Source organism: Coenobita brevimanus, chromosome 23, assembly GCF_032717465.1.
Source record: "Coenobita brevimanus isolate Jiangsu-jjx chromosome 23, ASM3271746v2, whole genome shotgun sequence".
In the NCBI taxonomy this organism is placed as follows: Eukaryota; Metazoa; Arthropoda; class Malacostraca; order Decapoda; family Coenobitidae; genus Coenobita; species Coenobita brevimanus.
In genome coordinates this window covers 52,380,033-52,396,504 of record NC_136976.1, presented here as the reverse complement: position 1 = coordinate 52,396,504, position 16,472 = coordinate 52,380,033, and the positions used below count along the sequence as shown (strand labels likewise).

The 16,472-nt window shown below is 41.2% G+C and overlaps 1 protein-coding gene across 1 annotated transcript in view; it reads right to left on the bottom strand.

Annotated features, from left to right (window-relative positions):
- Window positions 1-15,037, bottom strand: part of Cdk12 (Cyclin-dependent kinase 12) — a 128,738-nt gene extending 113,701 nt beyond the window's left edge. The window contains exons 1-2 of the mRNA XM_080267263.1: window positions 14,799-15,037; window positions 8-1,660 (exon numbers count right to left, since the gene is read on the bottom strand). Of these exons, the coding sequence (XP_080123389.1) occupies window positions 8-1,548 (1,541 nt within the window). The 5' untranslated portion in view covers window positions 1,549-1,660; window positions 14,799-15,037. The remainder of the gene's footprint in view (window positions 1-7; window positions 1,661-14,798) is intronic.
- Window positions 15,038-16,472: the final 1,435 nt, after the last annotated feature.

The following is a 16,472-nucleotide window of genomic DNA, read 5'->3' as shown; positions in this document are numbered from 1 at the left end:
TACTAACCTTGGAGACTGGCCTCTGCTCCTGCTAGGGCTTCTGCTGGGACTACGGCTTCTACTCCTGCTTCTTCTGCTGTGTGAGTGATATTCCCTAATTCTCTCTCTCTTCTTCTTTTTCTTCTCCTCCCTCCTTGAGCTTGAAGTTGATGCATATCTGCCATGGGGTGGATTTTCTGGACTACCTTTTATCTCTATATACTGAGGTGGACTTTGTGAATGGGATCTTTTTTTATTATAAACTGGAAGAGGGGAGTGAGTACGATGAGGGCCAGGTCTGCGAGGAGGACTCCTGCCAGGTGGCGTTACATTACCTCGCCTCTGGCTTGTCATAGGTGGTGTAGAGGGCCTTCGTGGGCTGATGTGGTGACTGCGGCTTGACCTATCATACAATTTTGATGCCGATGATGGCTGTGGTGGAGGTGATGCTATATGACGAGACCCACGAGGACGAGGGGATCTGGGTGGGGTTCTGTGAAGGGGTGTTCTCTCCTGTGATCTGTGATGAGATGTGTGAGGTGGCGTTCTTCTAAGGTCAGAAACACGGGCATGGTTTGCTTCAAGATGTGGTTGAGGACTCACTATAATTTCATCATCATTTGAGCTTAATGGGCTAGGGTCCTCCCGATTTCTTACTCTAGATGGCGCACCAACTGATCTGGGGTCATGACTAGGAATAATTCTTTTTATAACAATTGCCTCTGAAATGTCACCATCTGAGCTAGCAACACTATCCTCTCTTGCCCCCCCTTCATCCCCATATTCTGGACTACCACTGCGAGACTTGTGCTTGCTCTTCTTTTTCTTTTTCTTGTGTAACAATGGACTGTGGGACCTTTCGGGTCTTGGACGTTTCTTACCTTTTCTCTTTTTGTCCTTCTTATGTTCTTTTTTCCGGGATCGAGAATGATCTCTGTCAGATTCTGAGGGAGTGCGTGAATGATGATATGATTCTCTTGCACGATAATATTCTCCCCGCGTATCTATAGAATGGCGATCTGGTGACATGACCACAGGGTACGGTACAAGAGGTCGTGAGCTAAGAGGAGTGTGATGTGAAGGTGTTGGAGACGCCTCAACTTCTCCGTCACTATGGAGAGGATCTCGAGAAACGTAAGGTGGAGTACAACTAAGGTTTGAACTATAGGCTGTAGGACTAGGGCGAGGGCTTAGTCTTGATGAACGTGAAGGTGAAATGAGTCGCTGTCGATTTGTACGTGGGCTTACAACTGGGCTATGGCTTGGGCTGTCGGTGATTTCACCTGCTTCGGGCTCTGAAAATGCCTCTGAACTTACGTCAGAGTATTCTACTAAGGCCCGAGGCTCTCTGGTTTGCTGGGGATCTTGTGGGGAACTTCGAGAATGTGCCTTACGATGTGATCCTTTCTCGTCTCCCTGAGAGTGATGACTCTTCGATTTTTTCACTGCTGGGGTGTTAGTGGCAGTGCTGTGGCTTGGTTGTTGATCATCGTTCCGGTCTTCTTGTTCGCCATCAGAGAGAGAAGAGAAGCTCTCATCAGACTCTATGGTCTCATGGATGCTCGGCATGTCCCTGATCACTGGCACCAAGCGCCAAACAAACACAAGCCCATGTTTCACCACCAACCCACCTCCAGCACCACCAGCACAACCTTACATCTGCATCCCTTCCATTTGCAACCTGAAACAAAAACATTTCATTAAAATAAAGATCACAGCATACATACAACAAAATATATTTAAATGTACTGCATAGTAAATATGCTTTACCAAAACAAAACATAAATCTGGAACATATAGCTAATATATCCTATACAGGGTATATACCTCTCACACACACACAAGCTATACAGGTATATAGTCCCAGTACAGTAGCTAAACTGGTGAAGTGTATGACATCAAAATTGATCTGATGTTTAATGGAATACAGTATTTATCTTAACAATGCCATCAGTCCCAGGAATATTGACCTTAACAATGCCATCAGTCCCTGGAATATTGATCTTAACAATGGCATCAGTCCCAGGAATATTTATCTTAACAATGCCATCAGTCTCAGGAATATTTATCTTACAGTAACAATGCCATCAGTCCCAAGCATAAAATCCCACTGATTCACACTAAACACTACAGGCCCAAACCAACAGCCACAACCAGGTTCCTTAGGTTTCATCTTCCAAAGTTCCAATCTTTAAAGACAATCCTTATCCCAAGGACTACTGAAATCTGAAAACCAAACCAATTCTCTCTTTTACTTCTGTCTTTCATTCCTTCATTCTTTCCTCTTCCTTCTGCTTATGGGTGACTCTACACTGAGTGACATGCCAGATGGTTTTCTGTACACCAGGAAACCATTTACTATGCAGGGTGGTAACCATATAACCAAATTATGACGACTGGTGGTTTAGTGGGTAATTTCCATCCTTCCTTCCTTCCGTCCTCATTGTTTCTTTCCTTCATTCTTTCCTTGTCCTTCTGCCTACAGGTGACATTACACTCCCTCTTCTTCTTTCATTCCTTCATTCTTTCCACTTCCTTCAGCCTGTGGGTGACTCAATACTGAGTGACAAGCCAAATGGTTTCCTGTGCACCAGGAAACCAGTTACTAAGCTGGGTGGTAACCATATAACCAAATTTTGGCATCTGGTGGTTTAGTGGGTAATTATTGCGCTCAAATCGGATTGAGCCAGTGAAGGTTTATATCCAAGGGATGGTTGGGGTTGATTGCTCATGTAATGCCACTCAGGGGGATGAGTGAGGCTGGTCACTCTCATCTTAAATGTTGGGACCAACTGCTTAGCCCTGGGTTCCTACGCTCCTCATGGGGCAATGTAGGATTGGATGATGGATGGATGGATGGTTAAAAATGTGATGGTGGTTTATAATAAATGTAAAATATGGCATCAAATAATGGGTATTAACTGAAAAAAATATAAATATATTGAAATGCGAATCAGGTGATCTTTCCTTCATCATTTAACATAAAGCTACATCTGAGACACTGGCATTTATATGAATGCCTAATGACCTTAAGTGAACGATCGACATACTTTGGATTTATAAGAATAATCTTTACGTTACGTCTATATAAATGTTTCGGGACTTCGCCGTCACAACAATAACAAAACAATTCGCCATCAGGACATTTCCTCGTCGTTTATTTACACATCATATCAGTTTATTTAGCAAGTACACTAGTTTTTGAATACTTGTACCTCTTCAAAGTCATTTTAAAATATACCCAGGATGTTTTAGTACCAATGGAAATTAATGAAGACAGCTATGGGTGATGCTAGAATATAATTCAAAGTCAACTTTAGCGAGGCAGAAACAAGTTAATTATTGTCTAGAAGTGCAACTTACAAATGATATCCAAAGCCTATGCTATTGAATGAACATATACTTTGACAAATCCCCCTGAAAATTAATTATTAAAGTATTGCATCAATTAATCAATAATAAGTATATTTACAGAATGACTGGGAATTGTCCTGATAGGGAATCATCCATATTTTGACAGCAAATTGACTTCATGGCAAATTCACTCAGAGCCACATTAACAACTCTACTTGCTTAAGTAAAGATGAGAACTACTGTATACTGTACAGTGCTCGTCAGAAGTATGGGGCGCCCTGCGTCCCTCCTGAGAAACAAACCTTTCAACATTGAAAAAACATATAAATAATGCATTTTATTTACCTTTAGTGCTTCGTAGGGTAGCCTTTACGTTTCTTCACGGACCTGAGACGTCTTGGAAGTGAAAGGGCGAGGCTCCTGAGGTGCTGGAGGGGTATTTTGTCCCAGGAGTCACGAATGGCGGCTTCCAGCTTAGGCAAAGAGCTCACGTCCTTCCCTTGGAGACTCTTCTTTACGAGGTACCAGAGGTTTTCAATCGGGTTGAGGTCTGGGCTATTTCCTGGCCAGTCTGTCATGAATGATACCTCGCAGTCACGAAGCCAATTGGTGACCGATTTGGCCTTGTGAGCAGGTGCACCGTCCTGCTGAAACACTCGTGCACCTGTTAGCTCGAAGGAGTCTGGTAAATGATCACACAGAAGCTCCAGGTAAACATCCTGATTCACTCTGAGGTTCTTGGGAAGTACAACAAGCTTCCCCAAACCCTTCCCTGAAAAACAACCCCATACCATGAGTGAATCAGGATGTTTAACTGTGCTTTCTACATACCGTGGGTCAAGTGGGTCACTACCTTTGCATGCTCCTCTGTTACAGGTAACACTAAACGTTGCCTCATCAGACCACAACACTGACAACCATTGCTCCTCACCCCAATTTCGATATTTATTAGCAAAGGCAAGCCTACGAATTCTCTGGCTGCTAGAGAGAAGAGGCTTTTTCACAGGCCTGTGACTTGTGTAACCAAGCTCATGCACCCTACGAGACACTGTTCTCACAGACACCTCACCAAACACTTCCGGGTTGCTCTCCTTAATTTTCCTTGCACTCACACAAGGATTAAACTCCACTGCACGTTTTAAAACATTAACAGACCTTGGGGAAGTTTTCCTAGGCCTACCAGGCCTCGGTTTCTTTGTGGGAACTTCACCACTGTTTTCTTCCCGAAACCGCGCACACCAACGATGCACTGTCGATCGTGCCACACCAACCAATTCACTAATTTCCTTTGTCTGGTGGCCTGCCTCCTTTAGAGCAATGATCTGGGATATGATTTCACTCGATAGTTCACGGGTAGGTGCCATAACAAAGTTTTGAAGGCCAAAACACTGCGGGACACTCGGTAAAATATGGCGCAATTTGAGAGGGACACTCGGCGGAGTTCCTCTCTCTCAGGCAGCCCGTGGGCGACTGAGGCGGGAACCAACCAGCGCATCAGAAGGCCTCAGGCTACCGTGACGTCATGCTCGGAGCTCAAACTTGTGGCTCAATTCTTACCCCCCAAAATGGGTGATTCTTTTTGGGCCATAAGTATTGCGCGCCCGGCGGACAACGCTGAATACTTCTGACGAGCACTGTAGTTTTTCATGTTTTTTCTTCTTTATTCATTATTAATGTATTACTTTAAATGTTTAAAGATAAGGATATTTCACGTATGTGAGTGCTAAGGTGTGTGTATGTGAGTTTAGGGAGGTCTGGGAACGTATCCCCATTGACTCCATGTCATAATGGGATCGCTATACAATGGGGTTTTCAAAAACGGAACCCCATTGTACAACGAGGGGTTACTGTATATGATTCTCAGATACCACCAACCTAGGACTGCCCTTTATGTGATTCACTTTCTAGCTCCTTGTCTCTCCCCCCCCACCTCTCCTTGCCTCTCAGTTTACGTCCTTCTACCTCGCAGTCTATCTTCACATCACCTGACATGATTAATTTACTTCCTTAACCCTTAGATGATGGGAATTTTCTTGTGGTGTCTTTGACTCTCTGTATCACATTCAAACAGTTGTTTATGGGTTGCTAGACATTATTAAACCTCTAGCCTTTGGACAACACAAGAAAAATCGTCTAGAATTAGTCATAAAAAATACAAAAGAAGTCAGCTGTTTTCTAAGGGCTAACGCTGGATTACGTCCCTCTTTCTTATACTTATGCCATACATAATAATATCTCTTTTATAACCCCCATCCATATACAGATTGAATAACCACAGAGACATGACACATCCCTGTTTCAATCCAACCTTCAAGTAGAAAAGTTCATCCAGTTCACTGTCCACACGCACTGTAGCTTAAGCACCCTCATACATACTCTTCACAGCATTCAACAACTTCCTATCTACTCCATATATTCTTAGTACTTTCCACAATCCTTTATCCACCCTGTCATATGCTTTCTCCAAATCCAGGAAGGCCACATACAATTTCCTTCCTTTCTCTGGAAACTTTTCCAGTAAAGATCTAAGAATGAATATCTGATCTACACAACCTCTTCCCTTCCTAAAACCTCCCTGTTCTTCTCCAACTAATTCCTCTGTTATTTCCCTAACTGTCAATATGTTACATATCCTACCACATACTTTTCCTAATACACTAAGAAGATAAATGCCCCAATGATTACCACACACTTTTTCCCCTTTTCCTTTGTACAAGGGAATAATTGAGGCCCTTCTTAAGAGAGTTGGTCAAGCGCCGAAAATAAAAAATGGAGAAAAATGCAATCAAAGTTTCGCAACTTTCAAAATGATATATCTCGGTAACCAGCAAAGATTTCTAAGTGATTTTTGTTTTGTTTTGTAGCTTTATGTATATACTTTAATGTCATTATAATCATACAATGGCATATTGAAAGCTGAAACAGTGATTGAATTTTTTCTCAACCCCTCTCAAACAACAACACCATACTGTACTAAAATGGTTAATAACACCTACAGTGTCAGTAATATCGCTATTACTTTCATGTATGTTTAAGTTAAAGACATATACATAGTGCCAGTACATCATAACTTTGTAAAGAAAACCATATTTCACTGAGGGCAAGGTAAAATTATAGTCGTGATACCAGTACTCGTGTACTCCAGGCCGCGATTACTCCTAATCTTGGCAACATTCTGCTTCCACTTCTCAGGATGGCGGCCTCTCTTCCTCCCTCTGGATGGTTCTGCATCATCACTGGCACTACTGGTATCTGCCATAATAACGGAGAATGCCAATTTCCCACGAAAATATCACTCAAAATCACGGAAGCGAAGCTGTGAGTACATCCAGGGCTGGGTGTAAACACGGAACTGAAGAGCGCGCTGTCTCACGCAGTCTGTGATTAGCCGTGAGCAGCCTACATGGCACACAACGCGGCACGCCATTGGCTTGCTCAGCCAGTCACGGCGGCTGCTGACATCGAGGCGCTTAGCCAAATCTGTGGCCAACAATCAGAACGCTGGGGAGTGGCGAGACAGTAATGACACTAGAAAATGTGCCTGTATTGGACTTTCGACCTTATGACCGTAGGCATAGTTAGTCCAGCCTTCTGTCTTGATGATGAAGACTGCCTACTGAATCATGTCCCACTAGCTTAGCAACCATGCCATTCATTGGGCAACAGTAGCCAAGTGTGTAGAAAAAAAAAAAAGGGGGGTGAGGTTGTGATACTGACCACCACTAGCTTTGTAGAAATGCTATTTTCGACATTCTCCTAGCTGCAAAACCAGTCAAACTGTGTTCCACATGATACTAGGATGGTCTCACTTGGTCATGATGTGTTTAACTCAATTTTGAGAAAAGTGGCACTTGACCAACTCTGTGCATAGGGGTCTCAATTATACTTGACTTCCAATCCTCCGGGACTTTACTTTCCTCCCAGGCCAATCTGCACATCTTCCGCATCCATTCTACTACTATCTCTCCCCCAAGCTTCAGCATTTCACCACACACTCCATCAATTCCTAGGGCTTTCACAATTTTGACTTTCATCACTGCTTCCACAACTTCCATCCAACTGATTTCTTCCTTTCTTCTCACATCCCTCCTTCTCCCAGTCATTCCCCAGCCACTTATACTCACATTACTATCTTACTCTATGTTCAACAATTCCTTAAAGTGTTGTCTCCATCTGCTCACTTGTTTTTCCTTCTCCACTAGTAATCTACCAGTTTTGTCTTTCCCTCCCCAACTAACTTCATTGCCACCCTGTCTAACTCTACCTCTTTCCAGAATATTTTCTTACCTGGTACATTTCCTCCACTTTACACCAAATTCCTTCCAAATTCCTCATCCACTCCCTCACTAATCTTTTCACCTCTCTCTTCCTCTCTGCATATATATATATATATATATATATATATACAGTGGAATTTCAAATTTCGATGGGCATATGTACCTAAAAATCACCGCGAAATTCAAATTATCGAAATTTAAACTGAACTTCTTATGGGAAAAATTAGTTTGGGTCTGGGGCCTCCAAACCTAACTCCCTAAAATCATGATTTTTTGCCCACACCTCTTGTAAACTTTATGAACTATAATTGTGGTTAAGTAACTGTAGTTCTGCATTGTACACTCAATCCTCGTAAATCGTGGCAATTTGGGTCTGGACCACTGCCGTGATTTACAAATTCCACGGTTTATAAATAATAACTCTTATGTGAAAAATGAATTTGGGTCTGGACTTTGGCCAACCACCCCCCCACAGCACCCTACCTACACCTATCTAGGCACCATCAAACACAAACATACAAACTTAGGATTATTCAGTGCATGTATTTAATAGAAATAAGCAATGTTAAGGGATCTCACCTTAGTCCTATGACGATATTGCTTAAGTGAATGGAGTGGGGTGGTGTTGGGAAGAACTTAGATCCTCTCAGCATGAGGTGGGAGTGCTCCCTCATGTTGTTCTCCCTTCTCCAGCTCCTCTGCCTCCCTCAGGAAGCCCTCAAAGTCTGCCTCAGAGATGACAGATGCTACGTCATCCACATCCTCAGTGTGTGAAGGGCCAGGCTGTGGTTCAGGCTCAGCTTCTGCCCTTACCCGGGCAAAATAGCGGATGATGAGTTCCTGATGTTTCTCATTAACTCTGCGGCATTAGTATGCACACTTGCCATCACGGACGGGTGGTGATTGGTTGTTGGGTAACGATTTTCAAATTGAATGCCGTGGTTTACGATTCTCCTCGGAAAAGGCTCACTTTGGTGCCTAGATCCACGATTTTCGTGACTTAACAGCGATTTAAGGGTGCCGGCAGTCTGACAGCCACTTAGCCGTGATTTACAAACGCAATTTACGAGCATTGAGTGTATTGCCATACTGTCAGCAAGTGTATACTTGGTGTATTTCTGCCCTTTCCTGTATTGCCATTTGTCCTTTGGCTGTGAAGATTTAGAGGTGCCAGGCTGCTCTCGTACATTACCACTGCTACCCAAAGAACCACTCTTGCTTGCCATCTTCAAACAGGTAAGTTGCGACGAAAATACAAAGAAAATACATACAACTAAATTGCAGTGAAATGCATGTCCACATATGGAAGTTACAGGCTGAAAGTGCAGCACTTTGCTGTAGAGGGCTGGCTGCTGGCAGCAGTCGCAAGATGGCCGCCAGCAACAGAGCATCGCCCAGTACATGGCCTGTTGTTGTTGGTGCCTATTCCCATCTGGGAGTTCTTGTCTTTAAACATATGACAATTTTTTTTTCTCAGTCTCTACTGTTCATTTCTATGTTACTCCTTATATTCATAATTGCCATACTTCACTTCAGTATTCTGCTTACTGTAGAGCATTTGCTACCACCTGTAAGCCATTTTGTTTTAGTATTTCTACTTTTGATTATCTTCCTTTAATTTCTTGTTATATCTTCGAAATATTAAAGTATTGATTACTTTTGATTATCTTCCTTTAATTTCTTGTTATATCTTCGAGTTATTAAAGTATTGATTAAGTAATAAGTTTATTTATAGAACGACGGGGAATCGTCCAGGGGGCAAATTGTCCTGACGGGGTACCGGTATTATCTGACGGGCAAATTGACTTGATGGTGAATTGTCTCGGAACCATATCATCGTATGCTTCATATATTGTATGAATAAATAATGTTGATTTTCATTCTATTCTTGACACATGTCATACAATATTGGATGAAGCTCATACTTTTTCTTAGAATTTTCCTTCACTTCTAGCATTTTGGTTCACATAAAAAATATTATCTTTGATTGTTTTGGTTGGAGTCTGGCCCTGAGAGCACGTTACACACGATATTAGGTTAGGTTCATACTTTTCTTATAAATTTCCTTCACTTCTAGCATTTTGGTTTGCATCAAAAATATTATCTTTGCTTGTTTTGGTTGGAGTCTGGCCCTGAAAGCACATGTTACATAAGATATTAGGTTAGGTTCATACTTTTCTTTATCATTTTCCTTCACTTCTAGCATTTTGGTTCGCATCAAAAATATTATCTTTGCTTGTTTGGGTTGGAGTCTGGCCCTGAGAGCACAAGTTACAGAGGATATTAGGTTAAGTTCATACTTTTTTTTTTATAATGTTCCTTCACTTCTAGCACTTTGGTTTGCATCATAAATATTATCTTCACTTGTTTGTTGGAGTCTGGCCCTGAGAGCATCAAAATACGCGAATCTGCATCGAAAAGTAAGGTAGGCAGACCACTCCAAAATGCATCGAAACTTGATTCATCGAATTCTAAACTGTCGAAATTTGAGATTCCACTGTATATATATACTGTATATATATATATATATATATATCTATCTATCTATCTATTGCCAGACGCCACAATCCCGTAAGGGGTGGCCATTTGACTTTGTGTTACCGGTAATTGTTTTATGAGGAGGGACACTAATCCTCTACCAACTCACTTGTTGACACGTAGGGAGCACGTATGGTTTGGTTATATGGTTACCACCCACCATAGTAAATGGTTTCTTGGCTTACAGGAAACCATTTGGCTTGTCACTCAATATATATATATATATATATATATATATATATATATATATATACACAGTGTATATATCTATATCTGTCTATCTATATATATATATATATATATATATATATCTATATATCTATATATATATATATAAAACTGTACACAGGAAAACCCTGGAACAATGCAATTGGTTAGGTGAAAACCCTTCGCTAAGCAGGGTATCATATCTTGGGTAGATTTAACATGTAAAGTACAGGGATGTGTTTTTGAGTCTTGGGTTTCCCCCCAAACAAGTCCTAAACCCACCCAAATGAGTCCAAAAAAAAAAAAAAGTTTAAAGCCAATCTAAATGGCCTAACAGCTGTAAAGAAGCTAACCTAAGCCTAAAATGTGTGCCCATCTCCCTTGTACCCAGTCAAGGTCACTGGAATATGCGATCCCCGACTTGTATTCAAACTCCATAGAGAAGGAGCAGCATTGTATACAATCCCACCATCAGACGGTCCCAGGACAATTAAATAAACATCTGATATGCATGCTAATAATGCATGAATGATGGAGAATCATCCAAAGTGCTACTGTTGTGACAGAGAATCATGGATGTTTCAATATGGAATTTTCTCGACATGGAATACGATCGATGATGCGATCGGAATACCACGTTGAAAGGCTCCCCTTTATGTCGTTTTAGGTATTGTTCTGGTTGTCGAGCTCCTTTATTTTCTTCGCTCCTGTTTTCCAACATTTATTTAGAAATTCCTATGTATTTTCAAAGAGTTTTGCCTTGGACAGCTTGGATGTAAACACATGATTTATCGATCGATGATGCAATCAGAACAGCCTTTTCAACGGCCCCTCTTTACGTTGTTTTTGTTACTGTTCCATTTGCTGAGCTCTTTTTTTTTCTTCTCCTTCATTTTCCGACATTTATTTAGAAATCCTTTGTAGCTATTTTCAAAGAATTTTTCTTGAACAGCCCAAATGTACACACATGATTTATTGGTCACAGTTTTCATCAATGCATGAAACATTTACTCTTTAAGGCTTTCATAATAACAGTACTAATATTTATTTAAAATCATTATTATGAATTCCATGATAGGTTAGATGACAGTTCAATGGCCAAACATGAAATATTGTTTGTTGAGTCGCATAGTTGTTGGTACAGGTGATTGTGTGCAATGCAGTCTTCCATATGTGCTTAACAGTATGGGGTGCTGTGTTGCATCCTGGATAGACATCAGCGACGGAGTCATCCAGTCTCTTCTGATAACTCAAGAGGGCTGGATGATGCCCACATCTCAGCCTGGCCAGGTGGACCCTGTCCTCACAAGGGAGGCGGGATTCAGAAGGGTGGATATCAGGAGGCCATGCATGCAGCTGTGTGGTCTTTAACCCCTAAAGTACTAATAGGGCTAATTGATCCTTTTCCAGAATTTGGCTTGATGCCAAATAGGATCAACAAAGGAGCCTTTGTAAAAACAACTGCCAACACTAGGCTTCGGCCCGATTGTGACGTATATCGATGCATATCAATGAGAACTAAGTCCTGAGTAGGGAGAGGCAAGGATCCAGGCCCCTACCCATGGTGGGGGGGGGGTGATTCCCCCACCGCCCTTTCGCCACCTACCTCTACCCCAAACCTTCAGTTCCCTCTCCCCCTCCCTCGTCTGTGACTGGACTCACAGCTCCTCCTACCAATTCTATAAAGGTGATTTTTCATGCCACACTCCCCCCACCATCCTCCCTAATTCTCTCCCCTCCACTCCATACTCCATCCACCTCCAGCTGCTACTTTCTTGCTGTGGCTGCATGGTAAACATTTGACATATGAGAATGATATAAACATTTTCTGGTGCGTAAAATCAATATCTTTCATTCTATAATACCGAAATTAATGTTATTGCAAATTTTTTTCTTTCTCCCTACATGCAAGGGTTGCCAGTGTCAATTTTTGACAATCTTTGACAGGCTATAGCTCAGTAACCAGTTGGTCTAGAATGCTCTGGTCTGCGGCATAAGGTATGTAAATTCAAGCTCTAAACCTTGGACATAACATTTTTCACTTCTGTAAGAGCTGAAAAATCGGCTCCATCTACTGTACAGGTTTTCAGGGAAGTTCGGTCGATCGAATTGCGTATCCTAAGGGTTAAATGACTGAATGGAGTGGCAAGTGATTTGGGTATGGATATGCTTCTGGAAGCTGGTTTGAAACAAGCGAGGGGGTAGAGATGACAGTATTTGTGTATGATATCGTGTGCTGGGTGTTGTTTTATGTTCCTTGGTGTGTGTGTGTGGATGTGCTGTCGTGCTGTGCAGTGGATGGTGTGGGTTTGTGGAGGCTGTGGCAAGAATTTATGTGCCTCTCATGTCTAGATGATCCCTGACTTTGAGGACTTTGGTTTCTTGGTGTTGGTGGTCTGTAGGTGTAGTAGCTGTGCAGCCTGTGATTATTTTTAGGGCCTTGTTCTGTATGGTCTGTAGGGTGTTTTAGTGAGGTTAGAGGCCCAAGCTGGGCTTGCATAATTCATCACTGAATGTCCCTGGAGTTATGTCAAAAACTTTGAGAAATGACAGATGAGAGAATTCTAAGCAAAAAATGTTATATGAACACGTGTCCAAATCTCAGCCGTTAAGGAGCTACAATTACTGATGACCTTATGGGCGAAAATGGTCTCCTTCATAATTCGTCCATAAGGTCATCAGTAACTGTAGCTCCATAACAGTTGGAATTTGGACACATGTTCATATAACATTTTTTCCTTAGAATTCCCTCCTCTATCATTTCCCAAAGTTTTTTACTTAACTCCCAGGACACCCTGTATACAGTATTGTCCGTAAACTGTGGTGGTGGTTTCTTTGTTGTGTCCAACTGCTGTATGGGCAATTGACTAAATGGGAGTACTGTAGACTGTGGCACATTAATTTCAGTGTCTGTTTGGTGCAATTCCCAAAAATCACCTCATATTCCCTTCTTTTTACTTGCATAATTTATCCTGATCCATGACGGCAGCATAAATCTTATCTCTGAATACTTTCAACTATACATATCATTACCATAATGTCTGCCTTCGAGGAACCACCTCAGGCACCCACAGCAACGTTTACATACGAACTTGCTAACTAAACATGCCAGTACATCCTAATGTAACAACCTCTCTAGGAGGCTCTGTCCCCCAGACCCACTTATGACTACCACTAAACCTAACCTTGAAAGCCTCCAGTGCTATCCGGTCAAAACTTATAACCTAACCCATCCTAATCAACCTGTTCATGACCATCATCCAGCATCTGCCTTATTTTGCCAAGAATTACTTTTGGTACAACAGTCATAAAAAAATAAGTGAACGAAGAGAAAAACCTGTACTATACACAGGAAAAATGATCTGGTAAATTACCAATATGCTGGGAATCGAACCAGGGACTCCCAGGTGCCTGGCTTTCACCTGAGAGTCCCTGGTTCGATTCCCAGCATATTGGTAATTTACCAAATAAGTGAACAGTGAAACTCCCGGTATTTCTGAAATGATCACTGGACATCAACAACAGACGAAAAAGCAAACTGAAATAATCACAAAGAAATAAATTATTGACAATTTTCAAGTACTGTACAGTATATTACACACACACACACACACACACATATATATATATATATATATATATATACATTACAAAACTGGTATATGAAGGTGATACTTACGCAACTGACACAGTGAATATAATCAAATAACAGGCGATTTCCACTGATGTTAGATGCCTTCAATCTAACATCCCCCCCCCCCACTTCTGAAACAAGTGTCAACAAGGGTTGGCTGGTAATTGATTCCTATAACATTATGGAAGCCAAGATAATTACAAATTAAGTGGACAATTTTTCCTAGTACAACCAGGTTACTACAGCTACCACAGACACTACACAAGTACTGTAATCTGTTGAAATGAAACTTTCTAAACACCTTATGAATAAATTTCAGGGAAAAAAAAAAAAAAAAAAAAAAAATGCCAGTCCCAGTTTGTGGTTAATTATCCAGTATGTATGGTAAGAAGCTTCTTGTAAGTAATGAGGTATTGTAGACAATAACCTGCAGTAGATTTAATACCTACTGTATACAAACTGTTGCAAAATACAGTACTGCACAAATAACCTTAAAATAGCCTCAGGCATGGCAATTGACAGGTTGGGAAACCATGGTATAATCCTATATGACGAACAAAAAATGAGATATGGATATCATGTGCTCTGGTAACATATATAAATGGTGGGTGTGAAACTGGTGGCCGGCCGGCCAGGGAAGTCCACAATCCCAGCCTGGCCATAACTACGCTACTATGGGGGCCAGGCCGACAACCTTCCTGCGCAAAATGAAGCATCAAAACTCTTAAAAGAATCTGGAAATCTGCATTGGTCAGTATCTAGGCAGGTTGTCAGCGTCGCCCCAAATCAACGGACGAACTGCTGCTTACCTGAATGTAGAATTTTACTCGTTTTCAGAGTATCAATGGCGACCGTGATAACCGACGGCGACCGTCATCCAACGCTTAAGATTTTTTCTTATATTTAATCCTCCCTTATTTCGGGACTTCTTTTGACTATAATGATCCTATATTAAATTAAGTATACCAATGATGGGCTAAAATTGTATATAGATCTTAGATTAACCATGAATCATAAGAAATTCTGTGATACAAAATTATATTCAGCCAGCCAGTCAGAGCAACCCAGCACTGGCAAGATGACGTCACGACCAGCTGGGTCCTCCAGCACAGGGAGTGGGGTGCGCGCTAAACTCAAACTACAATCTCCGTTGCATTTTAAAATGCTTGATTTATTCGGAACTTGATGTCCTATAGGTAATCCAGTGGAAGTTCACATCTACCCATCCTGATAACTGTCTACAAGCACTAGTAATTAAACCAACTTATTACTATCTGTCAGTCTATCTACCGATAACAGCCTTCTTTAAGTAGTGACATAAGAATCCTTATAATACTTTATTACGGATATATTGGACGCAGGGTTTGCTAGACCTCTATATCCAGACCATTTATCGTTTTGTCTGGAAAACTATTTCACACATTGATAATTCTTTTCATATCCGCAGCATGGCCTTACATCTTTCCTTAATTAACTTCATTCTGGTACCTCAAGTTGACCCTCTCTTGTTCTCATGTCAATGGTAACGTCTAGGTAGTCGTATCCAATCTGATCTTGAATACTGTATTTCGACCATGTCTCTTCTCACCTAAGTATGCCATGACTGGGAGATTTAAACACTTGAATCGGTCCGGATAACTCAAGGATTTCATTTATAGTACTTCACTAGTTTGGAAGCTCTGCTAAGAACGTTTTCTACTGATCTTTTAAGTCATCCTGTACGATGACCGGACAGTTTCGCACTACACACAGTTTGAACTGATTGGAAAATGAGCGAACTGGGATTACTGCCGGTGTGAGGTCAAACAACTGTCAACCAGATATATATATATATATATATATATATATATATATATATATATATATATATATATATATATATATATAGACATATATATATATATATATATATATATATATATATATATATATATATATATATATATTTGATATATATATATATATATATATATATATATATATATATATATATGCCGCATAGGGCCGATGTACAGTAAGTTAATAGCACCGCCATATTGGCAAGGTCTTCGGACTGAAAATAATGGAAATCCATGAGCAAAGACTGCAGATGCTGACGTTTTCTGACCATAACTTTCTTAATATTGCATGTATTTCCTTATGCGATGGCGTACTTTAAAGCTCATAAAATATTCTAAAGCAAAATTAAATGCACCTTTTCTTACTTGGTCCGTGTTTGCCACAAGCTCATCTCCAAAGCAATCCACATCAACAACATGCAACATGTGCTTCTGAGCAAATACAGTGAATTTATTGATGAAATTTGGATGAAACTGAAGTGCCCACCCCCACGGGAGACTCCGGTAGGGGTGTCGCAACACCCACCCCAGGGGCAGACCACGGGGAGGCGCATATATGGTGCGCGTAAGGTGCAGATGAGACGGGTCTATGTCCCCCACGACCTTGTACCCCTCTTTCCCTCAACACGATCACTAGCAGGAACG